Below are 26,851 nucleotides of genomic sequence, written 5' to 3'. Positions count from 1 at the left end.
GGATTAAACTGGACAGCAGAAATAACGGATAAACCATTCTCACCAATAAATGAGCAGACCGACAGATTTCAAGTGAGGTCAATAGGAACATAGGATGAGGTTTCCTGTACAGGTCAGTGTATTAAAGATCAAAAAGAGAGGGGGGGACCTCCCAGCTCACAGTGTACAAACAGATTCTTTTTGCAGAAAATAAGTTTTGATGTTTTCTTTCTGAGTTTATTTCCTACATGAAAGTTTGCAACCTCAACCTCCTAGCTAACCTTCACTAGTTCCCCGTCAAATACCGTATGCTTTTTAAAATCCTTTTATACACTTTTAAAACTTTAAATAATTTGGCGCCCAGCTACTTAATCGACTTCCTTGACCTTTACACCCCCAAGAGAGCACTTAGATTCTCTAATCAGTGGCTCTTAGTGCAACCAATGTCCTGACAGGAGACTAGGGGGGATCGTGCTTTCGCTGCACCTAAACTTTGGAATAGCTGCCGATTGATGTCCGTGCGTCGGGATCCATTTAATCCTTCAAATCCCGTTTGTTGGCAGAGGTATGAAAATGCGCAGGAAAATCTGACGTGCATGGCAAACTTCACCAACGATATTTAGGGCGGAATAAACACACATCAGCCTTTGGCCATTTTGATGACGCATACGCCCCCTAGAGTGCACTAACTTTATTAACAGCCACACAAATGTAAAGCAAACATCAAACATAAATGGACCATTTGACTGTCTCCATAATTGAGAGCATTTTCTCTTCTTATGTCAACACCCCCACTTGCTCTCATATTATGATGCTCTTAAGTAAACAAAAAACAACAACAACAGGCACAGGGTTTCTTCCTCAGTACTGTATACATGTCCGTGTACCATGTTAATTCCCAAACATAAACTTCTCAAACTTGAACAACTTAACTTTTGTTGCAGGTTTTGTCATTACATCTGCTACCATCTCTTCTGTTGAACAATAATCCAGAGTTATTTTTCCTGCACTCACAGTTGACCTCACAAAGTGGTACTTTATGTCAACATGTTTACATCTCTGTCTCCTCACAGGATTCTTCGCCAACGCAATTGCACCCTGATTATCTTCATGAACTTTTGGCGGTGCATATTTTTGTCCATCGATACCTTGTAACAGTTGCATTAGGTACAAAACTTCTTGTAAGGTTGCAGCTAAAGCCATGTACTCAGCTTCACAGGTAGATAATGCAACAGTAAGTTGTCTTTTGGTTTTCCATGAGATTAAAGGACCATCTACAGACAAGCTTATGCAATAACCAGTTGTACTCCATCTGTCTGTTACATCAGCTGCCCAATCAGCATTGCTGTATGTCCACAACCTCAGTTCTTTGTTGTCACATTTCCTGTAACACAGTTCTTTCTCGGTTGTCCCTTTCAGATATCTCAGTACATGTTTTACTGTAGTCCATTTGTCTTCAGTTGGCTCAGTAAAATACTGTGAAAGTTTACTGACTATAAAACTCAAGTCTGGTCTTGTGCATGTAGCCAAATAGATCAGACTACCAACTGCTTCTCTGTACCTTTTGACATCACTCATCTTTTCTGCATCATCAGCATAGTTCAGTTTTTGCTCACAAGGTGTCTCTCTTTCTTTACAATCCTGCATGTTGAATCGTTCAAGTATGAGGGCGATCGTGGCTCAAGAGTTGGGAGTTCGCCTTACAATCGGAAAGTTGCTGGTTCAAGCCCCGGCTTGGACAGTCTCGGTCGTTGTGTCCTTGGGCAAGACACTTCACCCATTGCCTATTGGTGGTGGTCAGAGGGCCCGGTGGCGCCAGTCTCCGGCAGCCTCGCCTCTGTCAGTGCGCCCCAGGGTGGCTGTGGCTACAATGTAGCTTGCCATCACCAGTGTGTGAATGCGTGTGTGGATGACTGGATATGTAAAGCGCTTTGGGGTCCTTAGGGACTAGTAAAGCGCTATATAAATACAGGCCATCTACCATTTAGTTTTTTCCACATATTGTTTTTGTTGTGTCGAATTTTATCTCATAGCCCTCAGGTTGTTCCATGAATACCTCACAATCTATTGGTGCGTGAAGATAGGCAGCTTTAACATCCATCTGATGTAAAAGCATGTTTTCTTGTGCTAATGAAAACACACTAATGAAAAATGGTGGAGGAAGTACATCAAGGTGGCTTCAAGTCAGTTTCATCTGACCAAGCAGAGAACTGATGTCCTGCAAGGTGACAGGAGTAAAAGAGGACCAGGTATCAGAGATAAGCAACGTGTCAGTGTGATACTGAGAGGATGATGGAGAAATATTAGACCTGACGGCAGCGACCTTATTAACAACATAGTTTAAAAAGTCATTACAATCAGATTTAGTATAGACTGGTACATGAGGAATATCAGGAGAGACAATGTTCTTAATTATATCAAACAATACTCTGGGATTTTTCTTTTTTGAAGCTATTAGATTAGCAAAATATTCAGTTCTGGCATTTTTTATCATGTCATTAAGTAAGAAAATTGATTCCTTGAGATGTGTCCTATGGACCTCAAGCTTGGAAGTCTTCCATAAACGTTCTAATTTGCGACAATATTTCCTAGAATTTCGAATATTTTCATTTATCCAAGGACAGAAATTTGAAGAATGGACGACAGTTAGTTTCAGAGGTGCCACCGTATCTAAAATAGATTTACATTGATTGTTAAAAGACAAAATAAGTGAATCCATATCATTTTGAGCCATACGAGGGTCAAACATGGCAGAGAATCTTCCAGCAGCATCCTGGTTTATAATCTGCCTTTGGATCATCAATTTAGGAGGTGAAGGATCCACGTAAAATGACAAATTAAAGAATATGCAGCTATGGTCACTCACATGGACATCCTCCACACATACATCATGTATATTTAAACCCAGGGAGAAAACAAGGTCCAGTGTGTGGCCCTTTGTATGTGTGGGGCCATAAACATGCTGCTTAAAGTTAAAAGACTCAGTGATAGTGATGAGCTCAACAGCAGTGTTACAGGAAGCGTCATCAATATGAGGGCTGAAGTCTCCCAATATTACAACCTTCTCCAATTTAATGATCGATGTCAGAAGGTCGTTAAATTCAGTTAGAAAGACCCCAGCAGGTCCAGGAGGTCGATAGATTAAAATACAATAAAAGGTTTTCAGAGAATCGACCTTCATCATCTGTGACTCAAATGAAGAAAAGAAGTCCGAGGTCATCAGTTTGCATATGAGTCTGTCCTGGTAAACAACAGCGAGTCCTCCACCACGTCCTGACAGACGCGGAGTTCCAATGACAGAACAGCCAGACGGACAGATTTCATTCAAGTGGACATAATCCTTATTTTGCTGCCACGTCTCAGTCAGACACATAAAATCTAGAAACTCTTTAATAAAAAGATCATTTAGAATAAATGATTTGTTCGTTATAGAGCGAACGTTAAGCAGGGCAAACCGAATTGATGACAGTTTATCTGCAAAATCTACAGCTGACTGTAGATTGACTGACTGCTTGAATTGGACACCTGTGCACACCTGTGGACCTGCCGGGCAGGGCGGCGACTCCAGAGTTGGGAAAAACCTTGATCGATGAGCAGACGTAGCTGTCACCAGCAAAACGGAAAATGGATGACGGGCACAGAGTGAGCAAACTGCTTTCGAGCCATAGGGCTTGGGTCCCAGCCGCCGGCGGCGTAACATCCCCAGCAAACGACAGGAGAGGAACTGGTCGCAGGCACCGAGAGTCACCCCACAGCCAAGCAGCTAGCCTCCGGTACCTTCTCCGTTTCACCTGGACGCCGGCCCTTGTTCCCCTTTTTCGTCTCTTGAGGGTGGAAATGTCGCGGGTTGTGCACAGTAGCACGCACTCAGGTGAGGAACACACCAGAGGAGGAGGAGGAGGAAAAGTTTTTCTGTGAAAAACTACACTGTCGCCTCCAACTAGTGATGGGATTTCCGGCTCTTTTTAGAGAACGGGCTCTTTCGGTTCGGCTCACTAAAAAGAGCCGGCTCTTTCGGCTCCGAACCGGCTCTTCAGGTTGTTTTGTTGCTTTAATTCATTTATTATTAACAACAATATAAAATTATGCACAAAAGAAATTACTAATGTAAAAAAAAGGTGGTTTTATTTATATATAAATATATGCGGTGGTCCCTAGAGAGAAAACACGTACAAACTCCAAAGCACATGTCTAGCATGAACTGAACTTCCAAAATAGAGCTACTTAGATCACTTAAATTACACAATTGTTGTTTGTGTATTTATACACAAGCACTCATATGTAATCAAATAATTTAAAATAAATGTTCATTTACCTGCTACTACCACACACCAAATCCGGTCGTTAGTACTTGCTGGCTTGTGTAGCCACTAGGTAACAAAAGCTCAACACTGCGCCTAGCATCCTGGAGCACTTCTGTTTTCTTTTGTACGTGTTTTGGAGTTTTTACGTGCTACTGAGTTTTTACGTGTTTTAGAGTTTGTACGTGCTTCGGGGTTTGTACTTGCTTCGGAGTTTGTACGTGTTTTGGAGTTTTTACGTGTTTTGGAGTTTTTACGTGTTTTACAGTTTGTACGTGCTTCGGGGTTTGTACGTGCTATGGAGTTTTTAGGTGTTTTGGAGTTTTTACGTGTTTTGGAGTTTTTACGTGCTTTGTCTCTGGGGGTCACCGTAGATATACTTTTATTTATTCACTCCACATAAAATGTAATAAATAAATCATATAATACAAAAACCAACTAGTCACATTTCAGCTATTTAAATGTTCAGCTTTTTCCTTTTACAAATTTAAACACTGCAAACCACAACATATAAATTAAAAAATGAAATACAAAAAGAACATGCATATTCTCTGTCATATGGGCCTGCATGAATAAACTTTCTGACTCCTTTATCATCTGCAACTGAAAATAGTTGTGGATGATTACTATACCTTTCTAATGTGACGTTGTTGTCCCTGGCTCTCTTTCTCTCTCTCTCCCTCCCGCTCTGTTCCTCTGCTACTGAGTGTAATTACCGCCCCTCCCCCCAGCACAAAGCACAAGGCTCGCATGCAGAGTGAAGCGGAAAAAAGGGCGAGAGAGAGGGTGAGAGAAAGAAAAAAAAAACCGACGGCTCGCGATAAGGAGCCGGCTCGCGTCGTTCACTTCAAAGATCCGGCTCTAAGAGCCATTTCGTTCGCGAACGACACATCACTACCTCCAACTAGCTGTAGCAGCGGCAAAGCCAAACACAGGCACCATTGCTCCACCACTGAGTTGACTCCAGTCAACTGCTGTTGGACTCAGGCCATATTATTTACCCAGGGAATTCTCTCACGTGATCTTGGTGGCTGTTTATGTTCCTCCCTCTGCTAACCCCACAGCTGCATGTGAAACTATCCACTCTGCCATAGCCCGGTTACAGACTCAGCACCCGAGTGCCTTTATTGTGATCTTGGGGGACTTCAACCATGTATCACTGGACAATACACTACCAACATTCAGACAATATGTGGTCTGTCCCACCAGGGGAGAAAAAATTCTAGACCTACTGTATGCTAATGTCAAGGATGCATACAGCTCCTCCTCCCTCCCCCCACTTGGTAGGTCAGATCATAATCTGATTCACCTCACCCCCCGCTATGTGCCAATAGAGATTGAAAATGTGACGTCATTCAGGGGTAAATCCGCAAAGGATTCTGGGAAGTGGTGGTTAGAGGTACTAGCGGGCACTGGCTTTCAATAGAAATCGGTTACACAGCGATAAAAAGAAACATAAAATGGCAAGAAGCTGTTGTATTATTAACTGCACAAGCCGGGCGAACGACAGCCGCGTGAAGTCGACGGGAAATGAGTTTGGTTTTTATCGGATTCCGGCGTGGAAGAGAAATTCTCCAAGCCATGTCTCCAAAGTCACGAAGAGGCGACGGATGGCCTGGATTGCCGCTATCAGAAGACCTAATATAACGTTCGAAAACACTCCACCTCACATGTTAGTCTGCTCCAAGCATTTCCACAAAGGTAAGTGTTTTGTGGTATTTAATACGTCTTATATGGCGCTGAATAGAAATCATCGAGCTATGCTCCTTTGTTTATTGTGGCTGTGTGTAATGTTTGCTGTATTTTGTAGGCAAACCAGCCTACGAAATGCTGGAATGCGATCCAGACTGGGCACCCTCTCTCAAACTGGGCCACACACAGAAGTAAAGCTTCTACCACTGCTAGATTTGATCGGTTAAAACAGAGATCGAAATCAAAACAGCCACGAAAAGGCCCGCGTTCCTCTGGGGCAGAGACAGCTCATGCAGGTGAAATCCATCCAGGTAAAATTGTCAATGTACATAAATAAATACCACTTTTTCCACATTAAGCACTGTCTTATTTTTGCACTTTCAATGATCTTGTCTTTGTCTGTGTGCATGTATGTCTTTCAGCACCAGTCACTACGGAAACTACAGCTGAGAGCCAACCACAGCAGATAACTCCACAGCACAAGGATGAAGATCTGCAGGAGTGTAAAATGTGTTCTCAAAGGTTACAAGAAATAGCACACCTTCAAGAAGAAAACCTAGTATTAAAAAAAGAACTGTCCAAAAAGAAATTAGACATGGAATTCTTGAAAGACGAGAACTCTAAAGTTAAATTCTACACAGGACTGCCTTCTTTTGCTTTACTAATGGGGTGCTACAACAAATCAGCCCGAGCTTGCCAGACACTGACAGGAAAATTTCCCAGTTTCAGATGCTCTTGCTAACTCTCATGCGTTTAAGACTCAACCTTCCGATTGCACATATTGCACACCTCTTTGATATTAGCCGGACAACCACTTCCACTGTGTTTAACATTACTGTAAATGTGTTGTACGCTCACCTGAGTCCATTGGTGCACTGGCCTGGAAGACATTGCATACAGGCCAGTATGCCACACCAGTATGTAGAGATGTTTGGTGACCGGGTGACAGTTATTATTGACTGTTTTGAACTGTTCATAGAGAGGGCACAAAATTTACGTGCCATGGCGGAGACATATTCAACATACAAAAGTAGACACACAATGAAATATCTCATTGGGATCACACCACAGGGGATGATCTCTTTCATTTCTAAAGGATGGGGAGGGCGTACAAGTGATAAACGAATAGCGGAAACATCTGGCTTTTTACAGAAGCTTTCACCCGGGGACATAGTGCTCGCAGACCGGGGTTTTGATATCAGGGAAAGTGTTGCCTTAATGGGTGCCACTTTAAAAATTCCAGCATTTACACGGGTCGCAGTCAGCTACAAACAAAAGATGTGGAGGACACACGAAAACTGGCACATGTCAGGATCCATGTTGAACGTGTTATAGGCTGTCTACGGTCCAAGTACACTATCCTAAACGACACCATCCGTCTAGGTTTTGTGGTGCCATGCGAAGGTGAGAACATGACTTTGCTGGATAAGATAGTTGCTGTATCATGTGCGCTCACAAATATGTGCCCAAGTGTTGTTGTAAAGCAAGCAAGTGATGAATAACTGTTTTCCAATTTGGTCTTGTTTTGTTGTGCAGCTATGTTTTTAACAAAATGAAATAATAATGCCTTCAATATAAGAGTTGTCTCTGAACGTGTGTAACTGAAATACTTTCAGATTAGTTTTCTATGCAAGCTTTTGTCTTTCTTTTTTTTTTTTGTCACGGTGACATCCATGTAATGTGGCCCTTGTGAAACACTGGTTTCTGGATCACTGTAGTGATTGGCCAAGAGCTCAGGCATCACAACTTTGTAGAAAAAATCCTGAGCGATAGGCAACATTTTAGTCCACAAGTCTACATCTGGCATCACACGTGTAACAACACAAGCTTTTGTTGTCCACACAACAAAGTCACAAAAGTGTGACTTTGTAACATAGATCTGTGTTTGTACCTGCTTGTAGTAAATGTGTGTCTTTTTCAACTCAACCCTTCCATCTTTTAACCCCACACAAAACCTGTCATCTTCACAGGCCTGCAGGAGGTTGTTGTTGCGGTGTTTATATGGGCACTTAATTTCCACACATCCTTCACCACAACATTCACATTTTACGAGCGCATCAGGGTGGCACCTAATTCTGGGAATGCGGGGTTGATTATGAAACCACACTTATCAACTTTAAGTTCTCTATGCTGCACCTTTCCCTGTGAGGTGTACCACTCGCGCGTGCTGTGTTTTCATTGTCTTCCCCACTTGAATTGTTGCGGTTCTTGGTTGGAGAGCTGATGTGACAGTTTTTGTGGGTAGCACACTTTCTTTACAGTTGACAACGCAGGACTGGCAGTGGAGGTGGACACAACCGCATGTATGTTTGACGCAGTGATTCTTCCTGCTCGTGCTGTGTGCCAAAGGTCACATTTGTGCTGCTCCTGGTTTTCTCCTCCAGTGCCTCTGCCTCAGCCTTTGAGACAACGACACAGTGCTTCAGACGTTCACAGTGCTGCAGAAGCACAGATAGCTGACAGCCCTTCAACTGTGGGTCAAAGATGCGTAGCAGTGATTTGGGAGGACACGAGGCTGGACAGGGTCAGCATATAGGTGGCAGAAGTCCTCCATAACAGCGCATAGGCCTGACCGGTTTTCATGCATGAGATCTGTGAGAGACTTTAAATCGGCCAGTGTGCGCACTTGTAGTGAGCTGCCACCAGTGCGAGTCCGGATTTTGGGTTTAGGAGAACAGTCACTTTGTCCAGCACTACATGATTGGTCGAGTGCCCTTTTTCTTGCTGCACTGGTGGTGTAGTCAATTGTGTGGCCTGGTACTCCTTGCACTCTCTTGATGTTGGAGGGCATAATCCAGTAAGCTTTGACATCTGTCGGCGTGATATTACCTCGTAGACGCACAGTAGTGTCAACTTTGTAAAGGAGAGCCGCTACATGCACACACTTCTCTGCCACACCAGCCATGCATGTGCAATGTGCACTTTCAACGTCCCCATTAGATTGCAGAATAACCCAGGGCTGAAGAGGCTTTTGGCTGAGGCGCATGGAGTGATTTACCTGAAACAGTCAATGCAGAAAAACATGTTTGTGAGGACAGAATGTACAGTAAATGTGTAGCTTTGCATAAATGGTAAATTGTCCTGGCAGAATATTGCGTATCGCTTCTGTTATTATCATGGTACATAGACAACAACATATACTTTTATTCACAGGATATATGACAGATTTTTGTCTCAGTGATTGCCCAGTACGATTACAGCATACAATATTATTATCACTGCTACATTTCTGTAATGCATACCATATATTCTTTGCACTACTAATTAATTACCGTGAGCTAAAAGGTCCTATTTATAAACGGTTCACGAATGTGTATTTATGAAGACGATTTGTGAGACAGGTAAACTTACCGTTGTGCGTTTATGGTCTTGTGCTCAACACGGTGCATTTCCAGGTCCTGTACCCATCCGTCCGTGAACTGCACCTGGGCCTGTTGCAGTGACCTGAAGTTACTAAAAACTTCATGAGTGTATGCACTCACCCAAGAACCATGTAATTATAAATCTGAGCGTGGTGAAAGTTGGGCAGCACGCTGATGTCTTTTGTCCACTCTGTGTGCTCGTAAGGGTCTGACCCTTTCACTCCTTTGATTTTTTCCAAGTACCTTTTCTTTGCCTTTTCCTCGAGTCTGTCTTTGTACGGACCGGCATTGTTCTCCTTCGTTTTGTACATTATTTTTTGGTGAGAAAAGAAAAAGCAAGACGGTATTGGAACGTGAGAAAAAACGTTTTGCGGTGCTGCAAATGCTTGCATTTGATGCGGTAATTTAAACGTCCTGCCTTCACCTCCCGGCATGCAATGCGCGAAAGTCACGTGGTCTGTCAATCTCTGAGACAGATTGTGTCCAGATGCAAAGAGACGGTACTTGATTGTTGAAATGTGGACCCGTATGAAATACAGCCGTGGAGTAGAAACCCTGAAGACCAAACCGCTATTGACTTAGCATGATCTACTCTGGTACCTTGTCTGTGGAGTCAGCGCATACACGGCGCACCAATTTCGCAATTATAAATCTCTGGAGGCGCACATCCAATTCACCAAGGACTGGGTACAAGATTTGGCTATTTCTAAGCCTCCACGTTGTGACTACGCCGTCATTCAAGCAAAGGTAAGTCAGCTTGAGTACTGCGAGTAAAATGCGTTTGATTCCCCCCGAACATTCAGATTAGTGCAGCATAAATTCATTCATGAGGGGAAATTACAGTGAGAACATGTGGAGGCTCTGTTAGAGGGATAACATAGTGAGTTCAGTGCACTGATGTGATATTGTCCTGAAGGATTTAGTTATTCTTTATGGTTAAAGAAATTGCCCTAATTAAAACTAATCCTAATTACACATCTTGCTTCCTTGTTTGTGTCCTGTGTCACTAAAAATACATTCTGTTTTAGTTTTATACATTGATTAATGACCTGCAGAATCTCCTTATCATATTAGGTGTCCATAATTGTCACTTAAAGTCAAACATTATGTTTTCTCCCTCTTGAAAGTGATTACATTCTTGCATTACATACTTTAGGCTCATTTTTGCTGCTAGGTTTCTAAAAAGAAACAGGCAGATTTAGAATATAACATGCAGCGTTCTATAGATGGATACATAAAAACACTTTATTTGTTACATTTATGATAAATGGATTTGAAAGTAGATAAAACACATTTGTGTCGGTCTTGGCTTATTAAAGTTCTTGTCTTTAAATGAACTTTGTCTGTGTGTGTTTCAGGTGCTGCACTCTCAAAGACTGAATTGCAGCATTGCAGCCACAGGTCATTGTGAGCATCACAGGGAAGGTTGAAGCCGCCCACTGCACCTGTATGGCCGGAGTCGTGGAGACCTGCAGCCATGTCGCTGCTCTTCTGTTTAATGTAGAAGCAACAGTGTTGATCTGTGGCACATGGACTGTTACAGATGAACCTGCATACTGGGTTTTGCCTGGCAATATGACCAAGATACAGCCAGAGGTTGGCCATAAGATAGACTTCTCCTCTTCAGCTGCCCAAAAAAAGGTTCTTGATCAAAACATAAACAGACCATCTGTAGTGACAGGTAAAAGAAGCCGTCCTCAAAAAAGAAAAGTTCCACCTGCTACTGTGGAGGAGTTGGATCAACTGATGGGACAATATTTTTCCAAGCATAGTTCTGTTCTGAATAACCCATAATGTTTTAATTTAGGGGGCCATGTAAATAATTTGCATTTACTGAATATGTACTTACTAAGTACCACTGTTCAAAAGTTGAATAAAGAAACAAAGAAATGTTTGTCTTTTTTTAATTAAAAGCACTTTGTAGAACATCAAATCAGTTACAATGTAGAATCAATGTCATGTATAGTTTACAAATGACAAAATGTTCACATAAAATCATGACAGCATTTAAATAATATCACCCACTGCTACCATTCTGTAATTTACTGTCTCTTTTGAAAACTTATCACTACATAAACAGCACAAGACTTAAGAGTATTTAACAAGAGCAAGACGTGCTCTGTGATGGAGATCAACAGCATCACTGACTGTTTCTGTGAGGACACCATCATCCCAGCAGGGCTGTTTCCCAACAACAAGCCTGGACCATCAGAGACCTGAAGCTGCTGCTGAATGAAAGAAGAGGATCTTCAGGTCTGGAACAAGGACGAGCTGAGAGTGTTAATAACGTTACTAATGTTCAGTTACACTTTACTAGGTCACATCTGTGACACACGTCACTTAAATAAAGAAGGAAATATTGGCTCTGTTTTATCTGCTGGGCCCAAAAGTGACTCCCCGTATTTAAACTGCTATGAATAACTTGTTGGCCTTTGCTCATTTTCTCATTGGGTTTTTAATGCTGTTGTACCATCTCTCTTTCATCCTCCTCGCTCCCTCCTTGCACTCTCATTTGGAAAACCAATGGTTTACTCATGATAGGAAGGTCAGAAGTTCAAATCCACTGAACGGGACACATTGGTCCCTAGGCACTGCAGAACAATGTTCACATTACAAACAGTGATACTCAATGTATGGCCCGAGGCCCAGACACGGCCTGCCGACCTTTCCTAATTCAGAGAGAGGGGACCCTGATTAACTGTGTAGCGTTCTTCCTCACAGTTCTAAGTATCAGACACAACAATGAATAATCCACAGCTGACTGACTTTAGCAGGTCAAAGGTCACGGCACACAGCAATCTGTGAAACAGAAACAGTTTGGAGCAGGAATTATTGCACAATTCACAAACTGACACTATTGCACGGCATGCTGGGTAATGCTAGCTGGTCAGGCAGTCAGATGCTTTCATGTGAGCTGGAGGCTGAGACATTTACTGATGACATCACACTGAGTGTTGGTGAATATGAATGATTGTGAATGATTTCCAGCTTATGACAACATTCTCAATGAACAGCGAAATAGATGATGAGGTCGTTTTCTTGGGTCCCTTTTCCTAAAACCAAAGACAATCCATGGGTGACAGACATAAATGTTTACTGTAATGTACTGTTTAAAATCAACACAGGAGCAGATGTCACAGCAGTCCAAGAAACCTTCTACACGTAGCATCAGTTGGGGAGATTGGATACGCCCAAGAGGAACATGCCTGAAAGTAAAAGGCATGTTCAAAGCCACTCTCAGCAAGAACAACCATAGAACCAAAGAAGACATTTATGTTGTACAGGATTTATGCACACCGCTGCTGAGCGGGCATGCTGCAGACGCACTACAGCTGGTTGCCAGAGTGAATCAAATCTGCTTAGTCTCCATTGATGCTGTAAAAGAAATAATTTCCCAAACTTTTCAGTGAACTTCATCCTGTTCTTCAAAGTTTCATCCTCACCTGGCGGAATAAACACACCCTTTAAGAGATCTGCTGAGGAAGTCGAACCTGGGGTCATGGGGGCCACAGCAGCAGCAGACTTTTGATGGTATCAAAAACAAACGGACAACACCTTCAGGGCTTCTTCTGTATGACCCAAATGCTGAAACATGCATATCAGCTGGTTCATCCTCATATGGCGTAGGAGCTGTGCTTCTCCAGCAGCAAGCTGATTTGAATGGTAGTAAACGCTTCGATGAGCTTCCACCTCATATACTCATCTATGTACGCAATTAATGAGGTTCTCTGACACCATATCACACGTTGTACAGATGTACAGTCCAGCACTCCTGTATGTGACACAACAGAAGGTTTACCTAAGGAAGAAATTAACTTGTATGTGGAGTCGGTCATAGCAGCAAAGAGAGTCAGCTGTGGATTATTCATTGTTGTGTCTGATACTTAGAACTGTGAGGAAGAACGCTAGAAAACAGATTTTACCATAAAGATCCTCAGTGTGGATCAGTATAATATCAGCCTTATGTCTGCAGTTTAGTGTCAGCACAACTTTCACAAACGCAACAATATTGTCATCCCCTATGTAGCCGGTGTATCAGAAAAGCTCAGGAGGGTCTTGTCCAAGCACAACATCCCAGTTTACTTTAGACCCAGCAACATTCTCAGACAAAAACTCGTTCATCCCAAAGATAAAACTCCTAAACACAAACTGAACAATGTGGTGTATGCTGTACAGTGCAGCGAGGAATGCCCGGACCTCTACAATGGAGAAACTAAACTGCCAATTCACAAGCGCATGGCACAACATAGAAGAGCCACCTCCATGGGACAAGACTCAGCAGTTCATCTGCATCTAAAGGTCAAAGGTCACTCTTTCGAGGATTTTGGAAATGAGTTCGTAAATCTTACTGCGATCTCTGAAATTAATGATAAAGCAACTTTAAAGGTTAAATACTTAGATAGTGTGCAGTTGCAAAGTTTTACAGAAGATGAAGGAGTGACATGTCAACCAGTGCGGAGTCCAGCACATTTCTTTTCAAGCTCTTCAGCAGACACAAACAATACAAGGCCCATTTAATCGTCAGGTTCATCACCGTCTACAAGACTGTCAGTGTGGCCAAGTGTCTTCACAGTGCCTCGTTTCAGATATGAAGCTGAATTGCAACTTGAAACTTACTTTGGGTCAGTATCTTTTGGGTCTGCCTGCAAGCTATTCAACAGACTTTTATTTTTTTTTAAATATTTTTATTTTATTGTATTTTTTCTTTCAGTCAGCATGTCTTGATCTGGAAGTTCTGGGGTCTTAGTATGAGATGGTTGAAGGGGAGAAAGCTGGGCTGAACTGAGATCCTGCCACCTGTTTTAAGAATGTTCAAGCAAAATAAAAGAGATGGTTAAGCAAATTATCATTTATGTATGTTTCATTCATTTAATTAAAAGTAATGTTTACATAAGCAATACAAACACTAACTGAAACATGATTGGTGTAAGTACTACAGACATAAATTACATTTATTCATTCAACAAGATCAACAAGATTAACACTGGTGTAACAAACAAATATTTTACTAGCTCATGTAACAAGACTGACATTTGATGTGCCAAAGTGTTTAAACAATATAACATGAATTTAAATTAATTTAATTATACTAACTTGGTACAAACATGTTAACTGAATAAAAATCAAATTAACTGAATGTTAATAATATAACATGATTTGTTTAGATGGAATATAAGTGGCAAGATAAAATTAGGTTCAACCAATGAATTAGTGAGTGAGTCTGAAACTTCTGGAATACTGATCAGTTCAATTAATCAGTCACACACTGTTTGTGGACTGAGGGTGGAAAGGTCATGGGGTCATTTAAAGGTCAAATGTTACTCTCATGGGTTCAAAGCTGCCTCACTGCCAAGTTTAACAGCAAAGATTAAAAATGAGTCTGATCAAAGGTTTCAGTCACAGACGAGAAGCTCATGTTGTGTCCTTTCTCCCAGCTGTTCTTCATCTCTTCTTACTTCTCCGAGCTGTGTTTCCAGGTGTGTCTGAAGCTCCTTTAAAGGCCGGAAAAGTGAGCTTTAATGGAAAAGCTGCTGTGCTGGGTGACTAATGTGAGGCGGAGGGCAGAAGCTGGAGGTCTGGTTCGGATACACATGAGAGAAAAGCAGGAACAGATTCAGTCTGAGTCATTCCTTTGATTCCAATCAGAACATTTATTGATCATTAGTATCCACATTATTATTCATCCACTGAGGCTCAAACTGCACACCTACATGAAAACATGATATTTAGCTTATAAAAACATGATGTTTATAATTCAAAGGTGTTTGAAAGCCTTTCCAGGTGAGTTTGATCCAGGAGGGTCTGAAGCCAGAGTCAGACAGAGACTGTGCAGAGACTGTAGAAGGACAGAGCAGCAGCAGAGCAGTCCAGATACACTGATGATCCTCTGTCAGATCCAGAGGGACACACAGGGATGATGCTGGACTCTACATTGTGTCTGACAGTGGAGCTGTTCTCAGAGCAGTTCACTCTGCAGCACTGACAGTCATCTGCACTTCATTCCTCTGTCAGTCACTGCTGGATGAAGCTCTCCTCTCCACCTCCCAGTAACATGGCCCAGTCAGAGCGTCTCTACACACAAGCTGCTGCTGCTTCAACCTCTCTGGATCATCAGGACACAGCTGCTCCTCTCTCAGCACACACACCGTCCTGTTTACCATCATCAGCTCCACCTGCAGAGAGAAGAAGGAAGAGCAGAGGAGATAAACGAGTGTTTCCAGAGACTCTTCATCAGCTGTCAGTCAGTGATGCAGCACATCCTGTCATGGTCCTGACTCTCTGGACTCACTGGTTTTGTTTTGATTATTATCTTTGGTTTTGGTTCTGTTGTCACAGTCTGGCTGGGGTAGAATGTATGTGTTTGCAAAAGAGGACTCAACGCAGACCAAAAACTGAACGTGGCGTGGATATAACAAAAAACAAGCCGTTTATTGAGGCTAGCAAAAAAGGTACAAACAAAGGGCATTGGTGAAACTAAACAATAACCTAAACTGGGTGAACTAAAACTAAACATGAAAAACCTTAAACATGGTGAACTGACATGGATACCTGAAGCTGAGACGTGAATGAGCAGACGACCTGACAAGGAATGACTGAAAGCACACGGACTAAATACACACAGGAGGCTAATGAGGGAAGTGGGAACACATGGAGAAAACAGCTGACACACATGAACATAACAATGTCACAAGGAGAGAGTAAAACTAAAAACATTGAACATAGGAACAGGACCCCTTCAAAATAAAACAGGAAATATAATGAGACGCAGACATGACAACATAAGACACAGACATGAAACACACAAAGAGCAAGGGAGACTACACAGGGGTTGAAAACACAAGGGGGAACTAATAAGCAAATGAACATAGGAAATCTAATAAGCTTATCCAGTTTAGGTTTTTAGTAGTTTCTCATGCCTCATTTCCTGTTTCCCATTTTGTAAGCAAACGTTCACCTGCATCTAGCTGTTTCCTGCATATTGGGTCCTTTTTCTACAAACACCACACGGCTTGCCCCGGCAGCTGTGACATATCCAATATAAAGAGCAGCAGGGACTTCAGTGCTGGGACTGTACTAGTACTCATTGTTGTTTCACTTTTGCTAATCTTTACTTTGGATTGTTATTGAAGTTGATGAAAATGTTTTTCACTCCTAGTTTGAGTTTGGACTTTCATTCATTAGAAGAAGCTTGGTGTGTCCACTCTGAGCTCTGTAGGAACCCCAACAACAAGCCCAACAATCCAGATGGACGGTTTCAGCTGTTAACTGGAGGAATTCCATCCAAACATCTGCTCTCACTAAATTCTTCCTCACCTACAGACTGTGTTCTTCACTGCTTTAAACTTGGAAATGAATGCAGTCATTGGTCTGCGTGTTGCTTTGTTCAGAGAGCTGATTGGCTGTTGACAGGGTTTGATCAGAGCGTGTCAGCTGTTACTATGGTGACCATAAAGGTCACAAAAAGGCAGAAACAGGGAGTGTTTGTGTCCAATCCAGAAGCCTGTCACCATTCTCCTCTCACAGCTTCTTTGTTTTATACTGACTGTGTTTAGTACAATACTGCTGACAGCACCACCCACTCACTCCAACACTCTACTGACCTCAGAGTCTCCAGTCTGTAGTCTGGACTCTCCTGAAGATCAGACAGCTGCTTCACATCTGGATCCTGCAGGCTGTAGTTTCTCCTCAGGTCCAGCTCTCTTAGATGGGTGGGGTTGGACTTCAGCGCTGCTGCCAGATAGTCACAGCTGGTCTCTGACAAACCACAGTAACTCAATCTGTATAAATGAGGTAATACAAGGTCATTAAGATAAGACGGGGCCTGATTATTTAAGACCTTGTATGTGAGGAGCAGAATTTTGAATTTAATTCTGGATTTAACAGGAAGCCAATGAAGGGAAGCCAAAACAGGAGAAATCTGCTCTCTCTTTCTAGTCCCTGTCAGGACTCTTGCTGCAGCATTTTGGATTAACTGAAGGCTTTTCAGTGAGTTTTTTGGACATCCTGATAATAATGAATTACAGTAGTCCAGCCTGGAAGTAATGCAGGCTGGAAATGCTAGTTCATGCAAGTAAATGCATGAACTAGTTTTTCAGCATCACTCTGAGACAGGATATTTCTAACTTTAGAGATGTTGCACAAATGGAAGAAAGCAGTCTTACATATTTGTTTAATGTGTGCGCTGAAGGACATGTCCTGGTCAAAAATGACTCCAAGGTTCCTCACAGTGTTACTGGAGGCCAAGGTAATGCCATCCAGAGTAAGAATCTGCTTAGATACCATATTTCTAAGATTTTCAGGGCCGAGTACAATAACCTCAGTTTGATCTGAATTAAGAAGCAGAAAGTTAGCGGCCATCCAGGTCTTTATGTCTTTAAGACATTCCTGCAGTTTAACTAATTGGTGTGTGTTACCTGGCTTCATGGATAGATAGAGCTGCGTATCATCAGCATAGCAGTGGAAATGTATGCTACGTCTTCTGATGATACTGCCTAAGTCAGGGGTCAGCAACCTTTAACACCGAAAGAGCCATTTGGACCCGGTTTCCACGCAAAAGAAAACTCTGGGAGCCGCAAACTCTTTTTGACATCTAAAATGAAGATAACACTGTATATATTGTTTTTTACCTTTATGCTTTGTGTGAACAACTAAGGTGTGTTGCTTATGAAATCCTTGAAGTGCTACAGAGACAATTACATTTTATTTATGTAATTAACACACTTTGAACTGAAATATAACAAAAGCAAAGACACCCAGCTAAACTAAAATGATCCAGCAAACAAAAACTGTTGAGCCGCCACCCTTATATCGCCTTTGGGCTTTTGGAGCCTTGACCTGACTTTTAAAAAGTAATTGGAAAAAAAGCTCTATGCTGCTAAAAAATGAAAAATAGATATTTACAAAATTCTGCCTAAATATGTATTTTACCTGGTTAATGTGTGTGGCGGGGCGTGGTCTGCAGCGCTGCTGCAGGGGAGGCGACGCACCTGAGCAGCACCTGCAATCACGCCTCGCCGCCTTTACGTCTGTGCTATCTATGCTGTTGTGTTGGTGTGTGTCGGGCTGTGAGCTGAAAAGCTACAGCCGGCTGTATGCGTCAGCAACCGTGTGTGAAAAGTCAATAAAGAGATGCTGAATAGCGTGTTCATGCAAACGTCGTCAGGTCTGCCGTGACATGTTTACAATGGGACTTCTGGTCCCGAACCTCTGCGCAAAGCGTCTGCAAATCAGGGTTTTCATCTTTATGCAGGGGTGTAAGCTGTCATCTGTAAGCTGTTATTCACGGTGGAGAACAGCTGCTGACATAATGTGGATCCGAAGATCCATAATTGGCCTACGGGGGGTTGAAAGTCTCGATAAATGCATGGCGTTTCGGCAGGCATACCGGCTTCCGCGCTATGAAAAAAATAATAGAATAAAATTTTATTTTTATATTTCTAGAACTACAAGTTAAAAAAAGAACTAACACAAATAAAATACGCTTCAGCTAAATACTTCTAATTTATTAGAAGGAGCCGCACTATAAGGACTAAAGAGCCGCATGCGGCTCCGGAGCCGCAGGTTGCTGACCCCTGGCCTAAGGGAAGCATGTATAATGTAAACAAAATTGGTCCTAGCACTGAACTAGAACAAAAGAACAAAAGAGGGGGTTTATGCATCTACACTAATGACAGCTGGTGCAAAAACACAAAGACTGTAGACAGCCATTGTTCCCCGGATTTGGAATATTTGACTGTGAAGTGCAGACCCGTCTACATACCTCGCGAGTTTACTGTTGTCATGGTAACGGCCGTGTAATGCTAACTCGGCCGTGGAGGAGCTGCACAAGACAATAAGCAACCAGCAGAACTCCCATCCAAACGCAGTGCACATTGTAGCTGGGGACTTCGACCATGCTGATTTAAGGTCAGTATTCCCCAGATTTGGACAGCATATTAAATGTGCAACGAGGGGGAAAAACACATTGGATAAAGCCTACAGCAACATCCAAAAAGGCTACAGAGCAACCCCTCTACCACATCTAGGTTTGTCAGACCACATGTCCATGCTGCTGATCCCTGCATACACTCCCATTAGGAGAAGAGCCCCCCCAGTCACAAAAACTGTGAAAACCTGGCCAGAAGGTGCATCACATTAGCTGCAGGACTGTTTTGAAAACATGGACTGGAGCGTGTTCTAACATCAGGACCGTGAGGGGCACACAACATCAGTGCTCTCATATATTAACTTATGTGTCAACAGTGTCACTGTGGACAAACGTCTCCGGGTGTATTCCAACCAGAAACCCTGGATGACTAAAGAGGTCCAGGTCCTGCTGAAGCAACGTGACGCCGCTTTTAGATCGTTGATGGTATGCATTACAGTGCAGCCAGATCTGAGCTGAAAAGAGGCATCAGAGAGGCCAAGGCAGTGTACAAGAGAAGGATCGAAGATCACTTCAGCACCAACAACTCACGACAGGTATGGCAGGGAGTTCAGCACTTAACCAACTACAAACCTTGCAATACCACGTTGACTGAGGGTAACGCGGAGCTTGCGGAGGAAGTGAACCTTTGAACACGCTTTGAGGTGAAGGGCCTCCCTGAAGGACCTGTACAGCACTCACTGTCTCAAGAGGGCACGCAGCATCCTACGGGACTGTACACACCCAGGACACCGGGTGTTTAAGCTGCTGCCGTCTGGCAGGAGGTTCAGGCTGCTGAGGTTCCGAACAAACAGACACAAGGACAGCTTTTACAACAGGGCAATAGCCCTAGTCAATGCAAATAGCTGACCTGATCCCTCCCTGGACTTTTTTTTTAGGGGGAGGTAACAATGTTTTAAACAATAACAATAATAATATTTATATTTATAACAAGGTGCAATAATAATTAATGTGCAATAATAACAGTGTGCAATACACATATATCCTTCTTTTTTATTACGTTAATATACTCTGTTGTGTTGTTTGTGTTTCGTTGTGATGTGTCATATCGTGTTGTGTTGTGTTATATGTAGTGCCAACGTTGGACAGTTTTCCAATTTCATTGTACTATTGTACTATGTATGACTGTGCAATGACAATAAAGAGTTATCTTATCTTATCTATTAGATAGATATGATACAAACCACTGCAGTGCAGTACCTGTAATACCTACAGCATGTTCTAATCGCGCTAATAGGATATTATGATCAACAGTATCGAACGCTGCACTGAGGTCTAGCAGGACAAGCACAGAGATGAGTCCACTGTCAGAGGCCATAAGAAGATCATTTGTAACCTTCACTAAAGCTGTTTCTGTGCTGTGATGAGCTCTGAAACCTGACTGAAACGCTTCAAATAAGCCATTCCTCTGCAGATGATCTGTTAGCTGTTTGACAACTACTCTTGCAAGGACTTTTGATATGAAAGGAAGGTTGGAGATTGGCCTGTAATTAGCTAAGACAGCTGGGTCTAGAGATGCTTTTTAAGTAAAGGTTTAACTACAGCCAGCTTGAAGGCCTGTGGTACATAGCCGATTATTAGAGATAGGTTGATCATATTTAGGATTGAATAATTAATTAATGCCAGGTCTTCTTTGAGCAGAATTGTAGGATTGGGTGTCTAAAAGACACGTTGATGGTTTAATTACTGAAGTTAATTCAGAAAGATAAATTGGAGAAAAAAACTCTAAATGAACATCAATGGTACTGAAAGTAGCTGTAGATAATATTACATCTGTGAGATGATTTTGAGTAATTTTTTCTCCAATGATTAAAATTTTATTTGTAAAGAAATTTATGCAGTCATTACTAGCTAATGTTGAATGTATGGTTGGTTCAATGGTGCTCTAACCTTTTGTCAGCCTGGCTACAGTGCTGAAGAGAAACCTGGGGTTGTTCTTATTTTCTTCAATCAGTGACGAATAGTAAGATGTTCTGGCTTCACGGAGGGCTTTCTTATAAAGCAAAAAAAAAAGAAAAATATTCTCCAGGCTAAATGATGATCTTTTAAATTTGTGACACGCCATATCCTCTCCAGCTTACGAGTTATCTGCTTTAGGCTACGTTTTTGAGAATTATACCACGGAGTCAGGTACTTCGGATTTGAGGCCTTAGTTTTCACAGGAGCTACAGTATCCAGAGTCGTACGTAGTGAGGAGGCAAAGTTACTAACAAGATAATCGACCTCTGCTGGAGTAGCGTTCACGTAGCTGCTCTGCTCTGTGTTGTGTAGTCAAAATTTCTTTATTCTATGTATTAATCACATATTTTAACCACATCACTTTAGCAGTAGTAATATCACTTTCTCACTTATTTGTATGCATGTGGAATGTTATCACAAGTGGGCCTCAGTTTTTATTGCATCTTCACAGAGGGCCTTTTGTAGAGTTGAAGACATCGGGGCACCCTGCTCACTGGTGGTCGTAACATTTCTTAGAGTGGGTCAAGGATGAGCTGGACTGAAGGTGTAGGGATATGTGATGTCCTATGAAATGTTCTTTGTTTGAGAATGTCTGTGTGTGTATAAAAGAGTCCAAGAGATCATTCCTGGTATTTGGCCTGGATGTTTATCTCCACATTGCAATATGTTTATTAAACCCACTTCAAATAATGATCACTGGGTGGTTAAACTTACATGACAATATGGCGCTGCGAGCAGGGTCCCTCATGAGAAGCTTCACTCTGTGACGGGTCCTAGGGGGGCTGATCACCTGATCACCCCAGCTTAACTAAGGCTGAGTGCTGTGTGTGAATGGACTTTAGAAGACTGTTTGAGTTTGACATGTGCCACATTGGAGTTGAAATGGCAAAGGAAGAGACTGAAAAGAGGAAAAATAAGGCAAAGCAGAAGAAAAATGGCCCACTGGGCCTCTGATACATCAATGACTGTGATCTGCTGCAGTAGTAAAATTATGAGATGCTTTCTACTGATTGAGCAACACAAGTGATTTACTGTATGAGGGAAATTCTGTGAAGGGCTGAAAGGTGACGTCATTTAAAGACAATTCATTTATGATGAATAAATAAGGTTAAAGGTCACACCTTGCTGTAATGACTAACCTGACAGGACCCAAGGTCCAGTTTAGGACATGTCTCCAACAGATTTCACAAGCCTGATGAGTAGAAACATTACAATATTTTAAACATGCATTTCTGTTGTCCTGTCAACTTTGTGGGTTACGCGTTGATATGTAAATTAGTTGATTGCTATTAGATCAGGGAAAGATGATTTGATCTCACAAGTGAATAGAATGTAGCAGAGGGTTAAATGACTGGGGACTCTAACAGACAGAGTTGCCTGTTTCTGATATACATGACAGCTTGTCACATGTTTGTTTGTTTGTTTTGTTTTGTTTTTTTGTTTTTTTTGTTTGTTTGTTTTTGGGGGGGGGTGTGACAAGAAAGGGGAAAAAATCTAAGATGATTGGGTCCGTGATTAAAATGGCTGCAACAGCACAGAACTGGGAAAGAAACTGACATTCCAGGGATGAAACATTGCAGTGAAGTTTGTAGGAAGCATTTAATGGTAAACATTAGTGTTGTGTTTGGTTAGCAGCTGCTAACATATTTTGTGTGTATGTGTGTGTGTGTGTGTGTGTGTTTAGCAGGTGGAATTATGACAGTTGACCCCAGACTCTCCAGAATTGTGTGATATCTTGAAGCACTTGTGGGAAAGTGGGCAGTGACTCTTAAGTCTGAGTTTAGACCAAGTAAGCATCAGTAATTAATCAAAGCCAGGAACAATGAATGTGGCACTGCATGTATGGCACCTGAAGTTCTAACCCTCACACCATATTGTTTTTTGGCTGTTATTTGGCTGATGTTTTGGGGGGTTGTTTAGTGCCAGGTTGATCCTGCCAGTTAGTTTTGGTTTGTTTTCCCTTTCTAAGAGAAAGAAAGTTTTATGTTTGGACATGTCATGAAATAGGCCTACTATTTTTTTTTTTTTTTTTTTTTGTAATGGTGCACTTAGAGAAAACCTGCCAGGTGTCATCCCTCCTGGGATGATATTTTGTGTGTTGATGTGTTAAGTCTAATTGTTGAATGTTGCCATTGTGTTTCTTAAATTTGAAAGGTCTGAGTTCAATCTATAGGATCAAGACATTCCTTTGTCTCCCACCACCTCTCCAGCCACTCTGTGCTGGGGGAGGATTATTGTAGACACATTCCTTGTGAAGATTCTGATTGATGTGTGGCAAGCTTCCTGCCCTTTTGTGGCTTCACTGTGTTCACCCTGGAGCCAGGCCCAGGGAGGGCGAGTGTCTAGTGGCCAGGCCCAAACAAGGGACATGGGCCCATCCTCCTGCAGGCTTGGTGCCTGTATGTTGGGGTTTCTCCCGGTGAACATTCTGTAATCGTATAACCAGATTTGCGGCCATGTGTTCTTTGGGAGGATGCTGGACAGACCTAGTGCGCTAGGGCTGTTAGTCGAATTTCAGATACAGAAGGAATAATGTGGTCGTCATCCTGGTCGTTTAACACTGGATCAGCTCTTTATCCTGTTAAGAATACTTGAGGGTGCATGGGAGTTTGCTCAACCAATCTACATGTGTTTTGTGGACTTGGAGAAGGCATTTGATCATGTCCTTCAGGGTGTCCTGTGATAGGTGCTTTGGAAGTATGAGGTGTCTGGCCTTGGTCCGCATAGCCAGCAATAAGTCAGAGTCGTTCCCGGTGGGTGATGGACTCTGCCAGGGTTGCCGTTTGTCACCAATTCTGTTGGTAATTTTTATGGACAGAATTTCTAGGCATACCCAAGTGGCAGGAGGCTTTCACATGGGTGGTCTCAGAAACTCATCTCTGCTTTTCACAGATGATGTGGTTCTGTTGGCTTCATCAGGTGAGGTGATGGCCTCCAGCTCGCACTGCAACGGTCGCAGCCGAGTGTCAAGGTGGGAATGAAAATTAGCACCTTCAAATCTGAGGCCATCGTCCTGAGCAAGAAAAGGGTGGAGTGCCCACTCCGGGTCAGGGTCGAGTTCCTGCCCCAAGTGGAGGAGTTCAGGTATCTTGAGGTCTTGTTCAAGAGTGACGGGAGAAGGGAGGGACAGACAGAAACTCTGTGTAAGGCCAAGGGGGATGATAGATGATAATAAATAAGACTGGTGTTTGAGTTTTCGACCAAGGTTGGACAAGGCTAAGAATCAGGCTTTCAAATGAATTAAAAGTCTTTCTGGGTCTTTGGTTGATTAACAGGCTGGTGAGAAAAATTGCTGCCACACCGCCCCCTCGGCCTGTGCTTCGAGGTTTCTGGTAGTTAGAGTTACTCGGGGGTGTTGATTCATTTAAACTAACATAATCATCCTGCTGCAACCAGGTTTCTGTAAGGCAGAGTAAATCAATTTGCTGATCAATTATTAAGTCATGAACTAACAGAGACTTGGAAGAGAGACACCTAATGTTTATTAATACACATTTAACTGTTTTACTGTTTGGTGCAGATGTGGATACTGACTTTCTTTGTGATTTTTTTAATGTATAAGTTGTTTTTGCTGGTTTTTAGTTTGCTTTTTGTCTGTTTGGGAGCTGACACAGACTCTAAGGGGATGGGGTTTTGGGGGGATAACAGGAAAAGAGAGGCGTGCAACTCTGATTCCTGGTCCCAACTCTGGATAGTCATGTTTTGGGGAGTTTAATAATTTTGGCCAGATTTCTAGAAATGAGAGCTGCTCCATCCAAAATGGGATGGATGGCGTCTCTCCTAACAAGACCAGGTTTCCCCCAGAAAGCTTCTCAATTATCTCTAAAGCCCACATTGTTTTTTAGATGTTGGCCTGTGTTTTATATCATGTATGTATGTGTTGTGTGGGACTGCTGTTTGTAAAGCAAACGGCCGTTTTGGTTTGGATTTCAGTGTCAGAAAGTCTTTAAGGTGGAATGAAGAGTTAGAGAGTTTCACAGTGAATTATCCAGAGGAGGATTTTTCCTTCTTTGAGGGTTTGAAATGTGAATATTCTGCTACAGTCAATGGACTAAACCAGAGAAGAAGAAAACAGACTTTACCATGAAGATCGTCAGTGTGGATCAGTATAATATCAGCCTGATGTCTGCAGTTTAGTGTCAGCACAACTTTCACATCATATTCATCTCAGCACAACTAATACATGCTGACTGACCTCAGAGTTTCAATTCCACATCCTGGACTCTCCAGAAAACCACACAGATGCTTCACTCCTGAATCCTGCAGGTTGTTCAGGCTCAGGTCCAGCTCTCTAAGATGGGAGGGGTTGGACTTCAATGCTGCTGCCAGATAATCAAAGCTGAGCTCTGACAAACCACAGTCCCACAATCTGTAAAAAGAATGAAAGGTGTAACCTTATTAGACAAAGTGTGTGCTTGAAATCATTAGTGTTTCATTTGTTGAGAGCTGAATGAAGGTTCAGAATATAGTAGTTTAGAAAATGGAAACTCCAAACAGCTGAAACCAACAGGAAGCAGCTTCAAACAAACACAAGAGAAAAAACCCGGAAATTTTCACATTCAAGTCATACATTTAACATGAACATATGAAAAATGGTCAAGTTTTACTCTGTGAAATAAAAAAAACTGACCAGGAAACAGAGTCCAAAACAAACAAACAAAAAAAACCAACTACAAGTTCAGGAGGCTGCAGTGGGACTGAGGTGAAGGTTCTACAGTAAAGCTAGACAAAAAAGCTGAAGTTTGAAGCTGAAACTGTAAAGTTGTCAGTTAAAGAGCTACAGTGTCTGTCACGTTACAGGTAACTTTATTTCCACATTGATGAAAACATCATGGTTTTATTTCATGCTGCTTTTATTGAGTCATACTGTGAAACTTTGCTGAGCCACAGCTGAAGCAGCATCCCTGTACAGCAGACACTTACAGTACTTGGCTGCTTCCACTGAATCCACTGCACAGAGTTTCAGTTTCCTCTTCTGGTCCCAAAGTGCAGAACAACAAGGTTTCAAACAGCTTCGTTCCAGCAGAAAATGCGGAGAGAATTATTTGGTACTCTTGTTTGTGTTGTATGATGCTGTGTTTGCATATCTGGCGTCTGTGTTGCTTTGTGAGGATGGATCACCCATCTGAACCTGGTAGCTTCACTTAGAAGACACTTGTGACGGGAGAAGACATGTGAGAAGTTTTGTGCAGACAAGTGTGGATTTTGAGTCTGGGACGAGCTCTCCAAAGTCTTTTTGGAACTCCTCATTATGCATACTGCCTGTGAGAAGCTGGAGACATTTCTCCTCCAATCCAATGAGCAGCTGCTCGTGGTGGTATTAGCTTCATGTGTCGTGTTAGCATTAAGCCTCGGCACACTCTGCTGTGGACACGGTTGTTGGAACTGATAGTTTTTATAATGTCATTTGTGCTTAGAAACATATAATCATTTATGCTTAGAAATATGTAATCATTTGTATGCTGATAAAAATCATATCTTTATTAGGTCTGATAAAAGTCTGTGTGCACTTTTGTACCATGAGATGAGAGGGAGCAGCCTTGACGTTATAATTTCCATTATGGCTGTAGAGACTTTTCTGCATACAGTTTAAGTTCATTGAAAGGTCATATGTCTATGTATGGTATTGCTGA

General features: G+C 42.3%; 1 protein-coding gene and 1 pseudogene across 1 annotated transcript in view; one reads left to right on the top strand and one right to left on the bottom strand.

The window, feature by feature from the left end:
• The first annotated feature begins 6,170 nt into the window (after positions 1–6,170).
• On the top strand, positions 6,171–7,508 carry LOC116316593 (annotated as a pseudogene).
• A 7,937-nt stretch (positions 7,509–15,445) lies between these two features.
• Positions 15,446–26,851, bottom strand: part of LOC116328862 (ribonuclease inhibitor-like) — a 31,300-nt gene continuing 19,894 nt past the window's right edge. Inside the window, exons 6-7 of the mRNA XM_039608425.1 lie at positions 16,936–17,112; positions 15,446–15,507 (exon numbers count right to left, since the gene is read on the bottom strand). Of these exons, the coding sequence (XP_039464359.1) occupies positions 15,498–15,507; positions 16,936–17,112 (187 nt within the window). The 3' untranslated portion in view covers positions 15,446–15,497. The remainder of the gene's footprint in view (positions 15,508–16,935; positions 17,113–26,851) is intronic.

This window comes from Oreochromis aureus, linkage group 3, assembly GCF_013358895.1.
Source record: "Oreochromis aureus strain Israel breed Guangdong linkage group 3, ZZ_aureus, whole genome shotgun sequence".
Classification (NCBI taxonomy): domain Eukaryota; kingdom Metazoa; phylum Chordata; class Actinopteri; order Cichliformes; family Cichlidae; genus Oreochromis; species Oreochromis aureus.
The sequence above is the reverse complement of the archived record's forward strand: the minus strand, read 5'-3'. Positions and strand labels throughout refer to the sequence as shown.